This window comes from Dromaius novaehollandiae, chromosome 30 (assembly GCF_036370855.1).
Source record: "Dromaius novaehollandiae isolate bDroNov1 chromosome 30, bDroNov1.hap1, whole genome shotgun sequence".
Taxonomy (NCBI): Eukaryota; Metazoa; Chordata; class Aves; order Casuariiformes; family Dromaiidae; genus Dromaius; species Dromaius novaehollandiae.
The window spans coordinates 2,865,580-2,880,296 of NC_088128.1; the positions used below are offsets into that span (position 1 = coordinate 2,865,580).

The window sequence follows — 14,717 nt, forward strand, 5'->3', positions numbered from 1 at the left end:
TCCCCTCCAGTTTTCTTAGTTGTCTTCACATAGGATAGTTCTGAAAGACTGTCCCAACAGGCCCGCACTCTCAAATGTCCCTATAGGCTGTCATGCAGCAAGCTAGGCCACACAGCCTCAACCTCAGCATCACTTGGCCAGAGCCCTTTTCTTATTTATGAGGGTAGAGAAACAAAACAACCCTGCCAAAACACACAAAAAAATTATTTGGTTTCTGTATAAGAGCACAACAGGACTGCCCAGGGGACCACCATAAGCCCTGAAGGATATCTGCCTGAAGTGTTATCCAGGATGAACGTGATCCATCTGAAAGTGGGGAGAGCCTCGTCATGTGGCTTCATGTGAGGACAGCCTGGATCCACCTGTGTAGAAAAACACTGACATGCCTACTCCTCAACTAGCCCCATCCTAGCCTGCCAGATGAACTGGACCCTGGAAGTCCCCATGGTGGGACACTTTGGTGTTCGTTCATAAGTAGACATTCACATTGCAGAGCATCTCAGATTAGGTGAGCTGATTCTCCCCATTGCTGGGGTCTCTCTGAGAGACAGGACCCTTGAAGGGTCATCCTTGATCTCATTCATTGGGCAATGCTCTTGTTCTCCAGGATTTCATGAGGGCATCAAGGCTTGGAGGAGGAGGAAGAAAAAAGTTTCAGAATGAGAAGGTTTCCTACTTGTATAAACTTGAGGTGAGACTTGTCTACCTAAATCCCTTGAGTCAGAAATCGCCAGCTTTCAAGGTGCAAATGCTTATAAGGGAGCCAATTATTCTTCTCTTTGTCATTTCTCAGTCTATCAAGTATAATTGGCCCACTGTGAAATGTACTGTCTTCATTAAAAAAAAAAAAAAGAAAGAAAGAAAGAAAGAAAGACTTCTGGCACTCTCCTGAACATTACTTTTGTGATGACTAGGCTCATTCCCATGGCAATCAGCAGCCAAGGCTTATACAGACTACAGAAAGCATTGCTCAGTTCTCATGACATGGAGTTCAGCTTATCAGAGCCTGCAGGACAGCCACCGTTATACCATCAGCAGGAGTGAAAACCTCTTTTTATTCAAATACTTTGAGTCCTATCACTCACTCTGTCTTATAATTGCTCCTCTGTATTTGTCCTGTTGCAGGCTGTGCAGTGAGTAACTCAGCTAGAACGTGAGTTCCTCTGATGTTACGATATAAACTGGGAATGCAGGATCCACTTTTGCTCTGTCTCTCCACAATTTGCATCTCGCTTACTGGAATTGAAGCTCTCTTCAGCAAGCTACCAAAAATAAACACATGGGGTGCCCTCTGTGCAGAAGGTAAGTGCAAAAGCACAGACGTAAGAGGAAAAGTATTTCCCTTGCAAATGTAAATTTTGGTTACTTTGTGCATGCATGCATGACATGGAATGCAGACATAAGAAATGTAGGATGAAAATAATCCATTGTATGTTGTGATTTGATGGTGATTTTGACTGATGGCAACAGAGAGATTAAAGGAGCTTGGCTGCAAAGGCCTGCATATTCCATCCTCTTTCTTAAGCAAAGAGTTATAACAAATATTTGTGACTGCTGGATGGGGAAGAATGGAGACCTGAGCGGAGAGGAAAGATCTTTTTGAAATGAATGAATTGAATATTCAAAGAGACTATGTTGCTCTCCTACTCTCACCATGACAGAGAACACACTTGGATGGGGAATGTCACAGCTGTGACAGAGTTTGTCCTGGTGGGATTTCCTAACAGCCATGAAGTGGAGATCATCATCTTTGTGGTGTTCCTGCTTGCTTATGTAGTGACTGTCCTGGGAAATGCTCTAATCATTGTACTGGTCTATACAGACTGCCGCCTCTGTTCTCCCATGTATTACTTCCTCACTAATTTGTCCTTCATTGAGATCGCCATGACCTCCATTGTTGTGCCAAAAATGCTGGCAAACATCCTGTCAGAGAAGAAAACCATCTCCTTTGCTGGCTGCTTTAGCCAACTCTTCTTTTACTTCTTCCTGGCTGCAACAGAGTTCATCCTCTTTGCCATCATGTCCTATGACCGGTATGTGGCAATATGCAACCCCCTGAGGTATCCCACCATCATGACGGAAAGGGCATGCAGCTGGCTTGTACTGGGTGCGTGGGTGGGTGGCTTGGTCATGATCCTGCCACCAGCGGTCCTGAAAGCCAGGCTGCCGTACTGTGGTCCCAACATCATCGACCACTACTTCTGTGACAGCGCACCTCTCCTGCACCTCGCTTGCACAGACATCCGGCTTGTTGAGCTGAATGATTTTGTGGTGTCCTTGGTCCTGCTCCTCGGCTCCTTGGCGTTGACCATTGTCTCCTATGCTTGGATTATTTCAACCATATTCCGGATCCCATCTGCCCAGGGCAGGCAGAAAACATTTGCCACTTGCGCTTCTCATTTCACTGTTGTTTCCCTGGGTTTTGGCATCTCCATCTTTGTCTATGTCAGGCCTTCCCAGATGAACTCTGTGCACCTCAACAAAATCCTTTCTGTTCTCTCTGGCATTGTGACTCCTCTTTTAAACCCCTTCATATTCAGCCTAAGGAATGAGCAGATGAAAGAGGCCTGGAAGACTGTTGTGCGCAACTGCTTGGGGATGGCTAAGCAAGGCAGAAAGCTGTGAGAATCATTGTGGCTGGTAGGAAGTCAGCTCCTTGAAAGATCTCAACAGGGCCTCTGCATTCATGGTATCTTCTGATAGACTTTGAGAGGGAGTATCCCATTATGGCCAATGCTGTGGATGAGCATGTCTCAAAGGTCAGGTTCACAATGGCACTGTTGTGTCGGGCCCCACCAAAATTCCTCCCAGACATCTGATAGTGATTATGAGGCTGGGTGTCTGCATGGCAGTGTGTGGCTGTTGGGCAGAAAGCAGTCTCCGGATCTGACCAAAAGGTTGCAGGACTGAAAGGAACAGAAAGGCCAGCAAAAAAGGGAGTGGAAAAGTGAAAAGAAATGGCAGTCAAGTTGTAATTATGAATTTTACTAAATTTTCATCTTTTTATTAACTTTTAAACTGTTAAACAAAGAGCCCCTGTGTTCTGCTGGATACTAACTCCTCTGTCAATATCATGCTTCTTCTTTGAAGTGTAGGCTATAGCTGATACAGATGAGATGGGGGTCTCTGAAGAAGTAAATGCAGTAAGAGAAGGAAGTGCTACAGGGTAACAACAAGAGAGGGAGAAACTGAACACTGACATGGAAGAGCTCAGATCTGTGCCTGAAGTATAAAGGTTTTCTGTTTCTTTTAAAGAAGTGATGGGACCAATGTATAACAAACTCTAATCTCCCTACTCATTCATATGCATAAAAAGGTAAATTAGGAAACAGATATTGACCACTTCCCCCTGATACCAACCCTAATTTTATCTTGGAGACTTTGAGTGGAACCTCTGGGGGAACTCTAAATATAAACCTCAAAGAAAAGGCAAGAATGCTAGGAAAACAAACAAACAAGCACACAAAAAACTAGCAAAACCTCATGTGCTTCTGAATTCAAGTCTGCTCTTGAGAAAACCACCCTGTGTTTTTCACTTGGGTAATCTGAACGTTTTTATCACATATTTTCTAACCAGCTCTTCTCATCACTGATGCATCAGTTTAAGAAGGCTTCTGGAAGGGAGTTACTGATAGTGTGAGAGACACAACCAGCAGTTCTCAGTTCTCTTTGCTGTGAAGAGAAGATTCTTTCCCCGTTTCAAACTGAGATTGTTAAAGCCCTTTCAGCTGGGGCTCTTATTCATAAGAAGCAACCTGTTAACGCAGAGCTGCTTGCTAATGGCTCGCATCCTTCAAGTTTGAAGAGTGAGGAGTCTCAACGCTCTAAGTGGGAAATGCAAAGGGAAGGCTCATTTCCCAGATAGCATAAGCACTGTTCTGTCTCCTGCTGAGGGCTTTCAAGGAACTGGGAAGCATTGCTAGATATCTGTCAGAGCAAGGGAGCCCTCAGTTGGAGGGCTCAGTAAGCTGCTGGAAATCTAAATGACAGAGCAACAATTCAGTAAGAATCAGTATCTTGGGGAGACTACCCTCTCATCTTCACTGTCCCACCTTTCATCACCTTCCTCTTTGGATACTTCAAAGCTCTAGTGTTCTGATTGCTGGCATGGAAACTCCTTTCAGCACCCTGAAAACCTATCATCTATGAATAAGTAGCTACTTTTTTTGTCTTGTTAAAATGTCCCATGGATCCATCAAGGTCCTTGGATTCATAGGGAGATGAAAGACTCTTTTATTTCTGATAGGGTCCACCTTGGCTGACTTCAGCCATGTAAAAACAAATAATTTAGGTCTAAGGTGTTCTCCCAAACTCCATGTGCAGACACAGTTCCGGGGAATGAGTCCTCAAGCTGAGATCTGGGATGAATCTCTCTCGCTAAGGTCTAACAATCAAGTCTTTTGCCTCGCCTTCCCTTCCCTTCCCTTCCCTTTTTATCCTACTCCTCTTTAATGTTCTAAAATTACATGCAGATACGATGAGATCTAGAGAGGGAATGTAAGCTAGATTTTTCTCAGGCTGGCTTCTCTTTCTCCTTTTTCTTCTTTTTTCTCACTTATCACAAGGCATTGTCTTTAAATAAATCTCCTCAAAGAAAGAAAAATACATTTCTTTGCTACTGTGCAACAAAGAAGAGGCTTTCAGCCGCAAGGGTTTTGTCCTCTCCTCTCCTTACAAATCTTTCCTCAACAAGCAACCTGTGTCAGACTTCCATATGTACACATAAATCTTGCTCAAGCTTGCCCAATACTGCAGTCACATGTATGTTTATGTTTGTACTGGTCTTTCACTACACTTGAATGTAGGGTGGTGTGTAGTGATGGTGGATGGTCCATCACCATTCTTCAGTGAGTGTGTTGCTTGGATTGTTCTGTGGGGAAAATTCCCCAAAGAAAAGTCTTGGAGAATCACACCCTTGGACCTGGGTTCATTCTTCTGGGATTTTCTGACCACTCCAACTTGCAGGGCTTGCACTCCAGAGTCTTCCTGATCATCATCTCTCTCATGGTCCTCACATAGGGAACAGCCTCATCGTGCTCATCACAGTGGTGGACTCAAGCATCCACAGCCCCACATTTCTTTCTGATGAACTTGATCTTCCTGGAGATCTGCTACACATCAGTCACTCTGCCAAAAATGATGGTAGGTTTCCTGACAGAAGACAGCAGGATCTCCATCCTCAGCTGTGCTGCCCGGCTGTATTTCTTGGTTTTTCTGGGCAGCACCAAAAGCCTTCTCCTGGCTTCTGTGGCCTGTGATCACTACATGGCCATATGTGGCACCCTGCATCATACCCTCGTCATAACTGGGTACAGCCTGCTGTTCAGTCATGGATGGTGTCCTACGCCTAGGGCAGACCTATCAGCTGTCCACTTTGCCCTTCTGTGTATCCAAATGTCATTCATCACTACTTCTGTGATCCCCCTGCCCCCCTTTTGGAACTAGCCTTTGGGCCACTTTATGGAAGCAAGTGATGCTGTATGTCACCAACCTCATGTTCAGCATCCTTCCCTTTTACTTATTTCTTACACCAAAATTATCAGGACAGTTCTGAAAATGCTTTCTGTTCTGGGCAAAGAGCTTTTTCCCCCTACTGCTTACACCTTGGGGCAGTGACTCTCTTCTATGGCTCGACCACAGTGGCATATTTAAAATGCTGACCAAGGCACTCTTCAGACAGTGATTTACACAGTTGTTCCCCCCATGTTTAATGCTGTCATCTGTAGCTTGAGGAACAAGGAAGTGAGAACTGCTCTCCAGAGATTCCTATGGAGAAAGTGAAACTGTAAACTATGTAAAATATTCCCAAATAGTACCAAAAGTTCCAACAAGCTATTTGCTTGTCTGAACATAGGCATCTCATTTTAACTTCAGAAAAAATGGGTGTCCTGCCTGCCTTTGATCCTCCTCAAGATGAGCACAGGTCTCTTGAGTCATTCCTGCCATCTCTGAGAACCCCAGCTAGGTATCTTCATACCCTAGAGCATCTTAAGTGCCCCAGGATGCTTGTATGCAAATAGCTAATTCAAGCCGTGTCTGCCCAAGGTGCCCTATTGTTAAAAGTAGGTAAGTCAAAGAAGTCAATGATGTCTAGAGGGTGACATATCCAACAGGAAGGAGGTGTCTACCTAAGGTTTGAACAATCACTTCCTAAACCCCATTGACTGTCCAGAGTGACCTTGGGTGGGAGCAACTCAGAAAAGTTAAAAGACATGAAAGTCATCCTCCCCTGCTCTGAGGTCTTGCATGGAGCTGTGTAACATTTGACTACTTTGACATAATGAAAAAAAAATCACCATGGGGAGAGTCCAGCACTGGAACAGGGGCCCAGAGAGGACCCAGACAGACAGTCGCTGACCTTGGAGATTTTCCTGATCCTGTTGAACAAAGCCTCAAACAATCTGACCTGAGTTCAGTGTGCACCCTGCTTCAAGCAGGAAGGTGGACTGTAGACCTCCCAAGGTCTGTTTGCATCCGAATTGATCATCTTCCAGATTCTCCCAGTGTCTCCCTGCTGGTGGCAAAGTGAGCCTAGACCACGATCTGAGATGTTCAATGTCTGGTGTGATGTGATGCTAATTTCCTCCTCTGCAGGATCACTGTACTGTGATTGCAGCAAACTGGAGAGTACCTGCAACACCCTCCAGATGTCTGGATGCATCTAAAGAGTCCCTAGATATCCTTCAGATGATGTACAGTAAAATCCTCCAGGATGTCTTTAATCTAAGTGTGCAATTGTTGCTTGATATGTTTGTTGTGGTTTAAACTTTGAAATAGTACTGTTGTCTGCCTGGCTTGCACTTCCATCACTTTAATTCCTTTTAGATCTTGGATCTCAAATGTGTGACACATCTTTTGGGGGGAAACACAGGCCTATAATGGAAGGGACTCAGGGGGTCATGAAGATAGATGTACAGATGCTATGGCCCGTATCGGTTATGGTCTGTGCAAGGAAATGCTCTGTGGAGTCAATGTCCTCAGCACTTGGTCATGGTCAAGTGGGATGCCCTCGGCCTGCTCGGTTTCACACAGACCGCACATAAGCATTTTAATTTCACCTAAACCCCCACACTTCCATAAGAAAGAAAGACAAAGAATTGTTATTTCTAAGACATGAATCATCCTGTTTTCAGAGAAAAGATTAAAAAAATCCAAGGGAGAAATATTCATTCAGAGCCAAGTCCAGCATATCCAGATGTGAGACTCACCCATACAAGCCAACAGGAGAGCCTCTCAGGATGACTCTTGCAGACTGAGGATGGCGGTTACTGCCTACGGGCATATGAGTCTCATGACTGGATGCCGGGAAGAGCACTTTGAGATTGTGCAAAACTTACTATGGGAAGTTTAGGGAAGGGCCAAAGGTGGGAAGGGAGGGATTAAGGTGTTTTGAAGGGCTACAAGCATGAGAAAATAGAGGGAAAAGGGAATCAAAGGAACTGAACACATGTAATAATGTTGCTGGTCAGTATGCTTCTGTGGCCATTCCCTGCGCTTGATCCCCCCAGCCTCTTCTTATTAAACTCCATTTTCTGGGGTGTGGGGCCTCTCTATTCTGTGTGCATGTGTGCGTGAGGAGGTCTCAGTGCCAGCCACTGTGGTGGGGACCACAAGTCATAGGGGCCCATGTGCCTGGGATGCCAGCAGCTGGAGAGACTGGAGTGTGTGCATGCTGTGTGCGTGTGTATGTCAGTGCGCGTAGCCACTAGCAAGCATCAAGCCAGACTAGGCAACGAGTAGGGTAAGAAGCTTGGGAGCCAGTTACCGGAGAGGCCGTAAGTCTGGGCTGGATACTGGAGAGCCCAGAGGGTCTGTGAGTTTGCTACTGGAGGGACCAAGTGGTCCAAACCAGCTACTGGAGAAATGGTGGGGTCTGGGGGTCTGGTACTGAAAGGGCCATAGGTCTGGGCCAGGAGGGGAAGCTGCCCTTCATGTGAGAGGGCAGCGGGAATGCGTGGAGCTCTGCCTCAGGATGGATGATAAGCAGGTGAGAGCTGATGGGTCAGGATTAGAGGGCAGAACCACATGGGCGACATTGTGGATGTGATAGCTGCTTCACAGGCAAGTGTGGAACTCAGCATGGTGCAGCCCATGGGCGGGGGGGGGGTTGCTCTGGGGTGCTCCACAAGAGTTAAGGAACCCCGGGTGCACCACAGCCAGAGTCACCACACTGTGGGGTTGCTCTAGCCTAGTGGCACACCCTCCAACGACCCCATGATCGCTGAACAAACCTAGTCAGCAAAGGGGAAGCGACACCACAGACTCACACCACAGGCATCGAGGTACTGTGGAATTTTGCACTGGGTTATCTGTTGGACGTCTGTATTGTTGTCCATTGATATGTGTACTGTTATCTGTTGAACATCCATACTGTTGGTATGCATAATGTTATTGGCTGAGGCCATGTGTTCTCTTGTGTAACCGTGGTCTGGCATTGTTTGATTGGATAATGAACTAAGCTCGGGAAGGATAAAAGAGAGTAAGCCACATACCTCTGTGTGGACTCAGACTCACCATCAGCTGGCCTGTGGACCCGACAACCCACCCATCAGTGGGGATGACCCTGAGGCCAACTGCCAGGGAGGACATGAATCATCCCAGTGCAGCTGGAACGTGGTGAGAACAATCTGGGAAACTGTTACCGGAGCAGTGACCCACATAAGGACAAGGAAAAACCGAGAATCGTCACTATACCGTGCATCCGTGGCTTAACAATAGGGCTTGGATATACTTTTAGGTTTTCTAATACTTACAGTTTGTAGATTGTTTGGTGTTGCCCAATATTTGTTACACGTGTAGAAACACTTATCTCTAATAAACTCCTATACTTGACACGCAATTTCTCTGAAGCTCAGCGTGCCTGGCCTATGAGGGCCTGAGGCAGAAGTGACCTCACAAGCACAAACAACAGCCATGGGCCTGCCACTGGCCTATCAGGGCTGCAGGCACAAGTGACCTCACAATCTACATCAAAGACATGTGACCGCTCCTGGCCCATCAGGGACTGAGGCAGAAGTGGCCTCACAAGTACAAACTGCACCAAGATGCCTGTGCTGGCCAATGAGGTACTGAGGCCAAGGCACCTCACCATCTGCATCCAAGCCAGGGGCCTGATGCTCGCCTATGAGGTGCTGAAGCAGAAAGGACCCCACAAGAACAAGCAGCAGCAATGTGCCTGCTCCTGGCCTAGCACGTCTGGAGACACAATGACCTCACCATCGTCACCTTGTGCATGCGGCTGTCTCTCAGGTTCTCCACATCCTCACCAAGACAACCAGCAGTAATGTACTGACGCTGCCCTGCCAGGTAGGGATTGAAAAGGGGCCTCACATTAAGCCCTGCAGCCATATGCCTGCAGCTGCCCTATCAGGTACTGAGTCACCAATGACCTCACAAACACAAATGGCAGCCATGTGCCTGCAGCTGCCCTATCAGGTACTGAGGCACCAGTGACCTCACAAATGCAAATGGCAACCATGTGCCTGCTGCTGGCCTATCAAGGACGGAGGCAGGAGCACCTCTCAACCTGCACCAGCAGCACTTAGGTGCCTCCACTGACCTAGGAGGTGCTGAGGCACAAGTCACCTCACAGGCAGCACCCAAGCCAGCTGCCTGCAGCTTGCCCAGCAGCTCCTGAGGATAAAGTGACCTCACAAGCACACACCCTCCCCATGGGCCTGCTGCTGACCTCTCAGGTACTCAGGCAGAAGGGACCTCCAAGTCCACACTGAAGCTATTAAAAGGTTTCCTGCTGATCAGGAGAATACACAGAGGGGACATCCCAAGAACCTGCACCAGCCAAGAGCCTGCTGGGCACAGCCTTTTCTCTGCAGGAAGGTGCTCTGCCAAAGGATCTGTCACAGGGGGAGCTGGGAACCTCCACTGGTTCTTCAGGCATGAGAAACATCTCTTGGCCAGCCTGTATTTCACAAAAACACATGGCCTGAGGCAGGCTTCTCTGATGCCCTTCACAGAGGAGAAGCTCACCTGGGTCGCCCTTATGTATCTTCATGTCTCTGTCATCACTCCTTTCATAACACTCCTCTGCAAACGGTTGTCATCTCCTGGCAAGGCTCTCTCCAGGTCATGAGACATCTCCACTCTGTCACCCTGGGCACAAATCACAAAAGGGAACAATTGCACTTGCATTTCCTTTACCATTGAGTCCTAGCTGTGAGCCACTTGTTCTGCAGCACCTACACAATGACAGCAGGACGCCACTTCCATTTCTAGGGCCTCGGTAAAGAGATCAGCTGAGGGAGCAGCTGCACTGGAAAGGGTTTCTGACATTGTCAGATCTGCTCATCGCTGCACCAGGCATCGACCTGATGCCAGACCTCGGCTGTGGCAGCTAGTCTGCAAACACACTGTCTCTGCCCCACAGAGATGGCTCTTCTGCTAGATACAACCAAGTGCCAGCAGGAAGAGATGGACGCAGGACACTCACCACTTGCACACTCCCCCGACACTGCTCTGCTCGCTGCCTTCCCCTGGCTTCTGAGCTCAGACATGCAGGGAAGCTCTTGTGGTGACACCAGAAGGATGCTGCTCCCTGTGGGCACAGCAGCCTGCTGCTTTCCACCCCCACGACCCCACCACATCATTAACCTCCAGCTAAGGACAAGGGTTAGGGCATTTGTTTTGTAATAAAGAAGTTACAGACACAACTTGGAAACATCTGGGAATACTGCAGGTCTCTTGAATCCAAAGTAACCTCTGCCCCTTTCCTTTCGTTAGCTGGACAAGAAGCTTCTGTGAAGGGAAAAAGGGTTCAGAGGCTTTCAAATCAGGCACCAGCAAGGAGACAGCCCCAGACTGGAGGTGTGGGGAAACACCTGCAGTCCTGTGGGAATGGGCTCTGCAGCAGGAGCCCAGGCTTCACACTTGGGTTTGCAGCACACCAATGGTTGGGTGCCACAGCCAGCCTGGCCCTGGGCACATCTTCACCGCTCGCAGAGGCAGAAGTCCAAGAGCTGTGAGACTTCCTCAGTTCAAGCTAAGCAGGCTTTGGGGCATGCAAAGGCACACAGCAAATGCTGGCATTTATTACAAGGGTCTTTGACTTGTCCTACGTGGCACCGCAACTATCTAGGAAAAGGAGGGGGCACTACAGCATTTGTTGTGTGGGCCGACACTAACAGCATTTGTGGGAGGAAGAATTTACAGCAGAGCACAGGTACCAGGAGGTGAACCCACACCCCAGGTCACCCCCCAAACCAGGCACATTTATGGAAGCCTTTGCATCCATATGTAGCCTCATCTCATTCACTTGCAGCTGGTATCACACAGAGCTCACAGTGCTGGCAATGGGGTTGACAGCTACAGGGACACACCCTGGCACCCTGCCTCCATCCTCGGGGGCTCCAGGACTGCACTGGCAGCCTACCTGACCATGACTGGAGCAACCCAGGAATAAAGAATTGGAGGGTTATTATCCGTTCTACTGGCCTTACATAGTCACAACAGCCAGGGGCAAATGTCTCCCCTCTATGCTGAGCTGTCTTTGGGAGAGCAGAGCCAGCAGGGTCACCAGAGACATTCTATTCCTCTTTCTGGCACAGGTGAGGCCACATCTGGATACCAGGTCCTGTCTGGGCTCTCCAGTTCCAGAAAGGCAGGAACACACAGGAGGGAACCCAGCCCAGGGCCACCAAGAAGGTCAGGGGCTGGAGCATGGGGCATATAAGGAGGGGCCGAGAGACCTGGGTTTGTCCAGCCTAAGAAAGAAAAGGCCAAGGGGGTTCTATCTGCTCTGCACAACTACCTGAGGGAGCACACAGAGAAGACGGAACCAGATTTTCTTGGAGGTGCACAGTAACAGCCTGAGAGGCAGCAGGAGCAACTTGGAGCTTGGGACATTCTCCGTAGATGTTAAGAGCAATCTTTTTTCTCCATGAAGGTGGCCAAATTGTGGCACAGGGACCCAGAGAGGTTCTCACATTTCCATTCTTGGAGAGATTCAAAAACTGCACTGGAGAACGCCTGAAGATACCTCATCTCCTGGGACCTGTCTTGAGCAGGGCATTGGATCCCTACCTCCAGATGTCTCCCCCATTGCAGGCTCAAGGAATCTGCTAGTCTGAGACTCTATTCCAAAGGGAGCATCGCCTTTGGAGCTGCCACATTCACAGCTGACCAAGAACTGGCATCTCTGAGCCACCCATTGCCTCAAGAGGCCTTACTTCTTGTGAGGTGGCATCTCCACTGTCTGCAAGGGTCTGGGCAGGCAAAAAGGGGAGAAGTAGCTCTGCCCACTTCGATTAACTCCCCATCTCCCTGATGGATTGGAGTGGATTAGTGTCTGGGATGGGAAGATGAAATGAGGGTCCAGATGCAACAGAAAGCCATGATGACTTTCCCCAGAAGTCTCGGTACAATCTCAAAGACTCAGGGAAGCATCAAGAGCTTCAGAAACTGCAAGCCTGAACCTCAGTTGACAGAAAGAAGCCAGCAAACTGCGATCATCCCTGGCTCGCACCAGGATGCTCCAAGAAGGGAACATGGTCACCAATGGCCCCCACCCCAGGTCTCCCAGGAGAACACTGTAATGGCAGGCTGGGCCCTGGGAGCACAGCACTGCTCTCTCCAGACACCTCTGCCCGTGATGAGCACCAAGACATGGGGACCACCACCTGTCCCCACCACAGGACTCCCCACCACTGTGATACCCCGCATCCCCCACCCCTCACCTCACAGAGGGTTCCCAGCCAACACACACCTCTGCAGCAGGGACACACAGGGCACAGCACCACACATGGCAGCAGCCAGGGCACCCCCAGGGCCCCAAAACATACACAGACCAACTCTCCAGCCCTTCCATCCCCTTCCAGTCCTCCAAGGCCTTGCAACAGGCCCTTCCTCTCAACGGCCAGGCACAACCCTGCGCCTGCTCACTTCCCACCTCCAGGAATCAAAGGACAGAGATGCCCTTCAGGTCTTGGAGAAAAATCTCAGAAGCCCCCTGGTATTTGGATGGGGCAGAATATTCTGCAGCACACAGACACTGGAAATCAGACATTACCAATGTCACAGCTCATGCCAGCACTTAATTCATTTCGCAGCATAAAACTTCTAGCTGGACTCCCTCATCCACCCATAGCGAGAAGTTATTAGCAAGAAGCACAAAGTCAGATCCCACATCTACGTTTACCAGCAAACATCATCCTAATTTTAAATATAGCACTACTAATTCATGATGATGGAGTGGAATAAAATTTGTGAAAGATAGTCTGGAACACTATTACCTACTTCCACTTGATTTACTAGCTGCATCTCTATATTGCTGTAGAGCTCTGCAGGTGTCAATCCCTCCTCCCGGCACACTCACCAAACCCAGAAGTGACCTAACCACCAACATCCAAGCCATGGGCCTTCTCCTGGCCTACCAGCTGCTCAGATAGAAGTGACCCCACAAGTCCATACCCCCACCAGGTGCCTGCTGATGGACTATGGGCTTCAGAGGCAGAAGTTTCTTGAAATAACACCCCGTGCCATGAACATGCTGCTGCCCTACCAATTACTCTGACCAAGGAGACCTCACAGTCTGCTTCCACGCCCATCTGCCTGCTGCTGGCCTGCCAAGGACTCAGGCAGAAGTGACCTCAGAAGCAAATGCCCAAGCCATTAGACAAGTGCTAGCCTTGCAGAGACAAGTGACCTCACAGCGACTCTCCCAGCAATGTGCCTCCACACAGTCTGTCAGGCACTGAGACAGACGTGAGCTCACAAACATTTCTCCACCACATGCCTGCTGCTGGCCTCCCTGCTGCTCTGGAGTAAATGACCTCAAAGCCAATTCCCAGCAAGGGGCCTGCTGCTGGCCTATCAGGGACTCAGAAGGAGATGACCTCACAGTCACCACCACAGCCATGTGCCTGTCACTGGCCTACAAGCCTCTGAGACAGCAGCTACCTCACGATAACTTCCCCAGCCATGAGACAAATCCTGCTTATCAGCTGCTCAGGCAGAAGTGAGCTCCAAAGCACAGAGCCGAGCCACAGGTCTCCTGCTGGCCCGGCAGCTACTGACCAAGAGCTGATTTGACACTGGGGATCTTCTGGCCCAGCTCTTGCAGACAGCTGTCACCTCCCTGCCCACAGCCCGGCCACGCGGCTATTGCCGCCTGCAGCTGCCCCTGCCTCCCCCAAGGCTCAGCCAGCTCCTGAGCGGCCGCCCGGACTCACCCCGGGGCCTCGCAACGATCACAGTGCAGCAAAACACCCACTACGGACCAGTTACTGCCCCAAGACAACATCAGCTCCTGCCTAGGTAGCACCTACACCTGGCCCCTGAAACTTTGGAACTGGAGAAAGGCCTGCAAGTAATTCTGGGCAACATCTCCTAACAGGAGGATTGCATGGGAGCAGCGACCATGGAGCTGGAGACAGCAGGGCCTCATGGCCCAGCCACAGGGAGAAGCCTTCCCCCAATTCCCAAGTCGGGTTCCTGCCCCAGTGCTGAACACACCCAGCAAATCCTCCACACCCCCAGGACAACAAGCACTCTCCTGCTTGGGGCCCTGACACTCTGAGACACGGGGAAGGATTGCGGCCAGGGCATCTCAGCGGGGGGAACCAGCAGAGCCGGGATTCAGCAGCTCTGCAGCCCCACCTGGGAGCAGGGCTAATGACCCCACCCTCCTCCCCTTGCTGGCCAATCGGAGGGCAGCACTGGAGGCAATGCCGTGGCAACACTGTGGCCCTGTGTGACCCGGCTGG

The 14,717-nt window shown here is 49.5% G+C and overlaps 1 protein-coding gene across 1 annotated transcript; it reads left to right on the plus strand.

Moving 5' to 3' along the window:
• The first annotated feature begins 1,674 nt into the window (after positions 1-1,674).
• On the plus strand, positions 1,675-2,625 carry LOC135324049 (olfactory receptor 6M1-like). The gene has a single exon (XM_064499482.1). The coding sequence runs from the start codon at positions 1,675-1,677 to the stop codon at positions 2,623-2,625; it is 951 nt and encodes a 316-aa protein (XP_064355552.1).
• Positions 2,626-14,717: the final 12,092 nt, after the last annotated feature.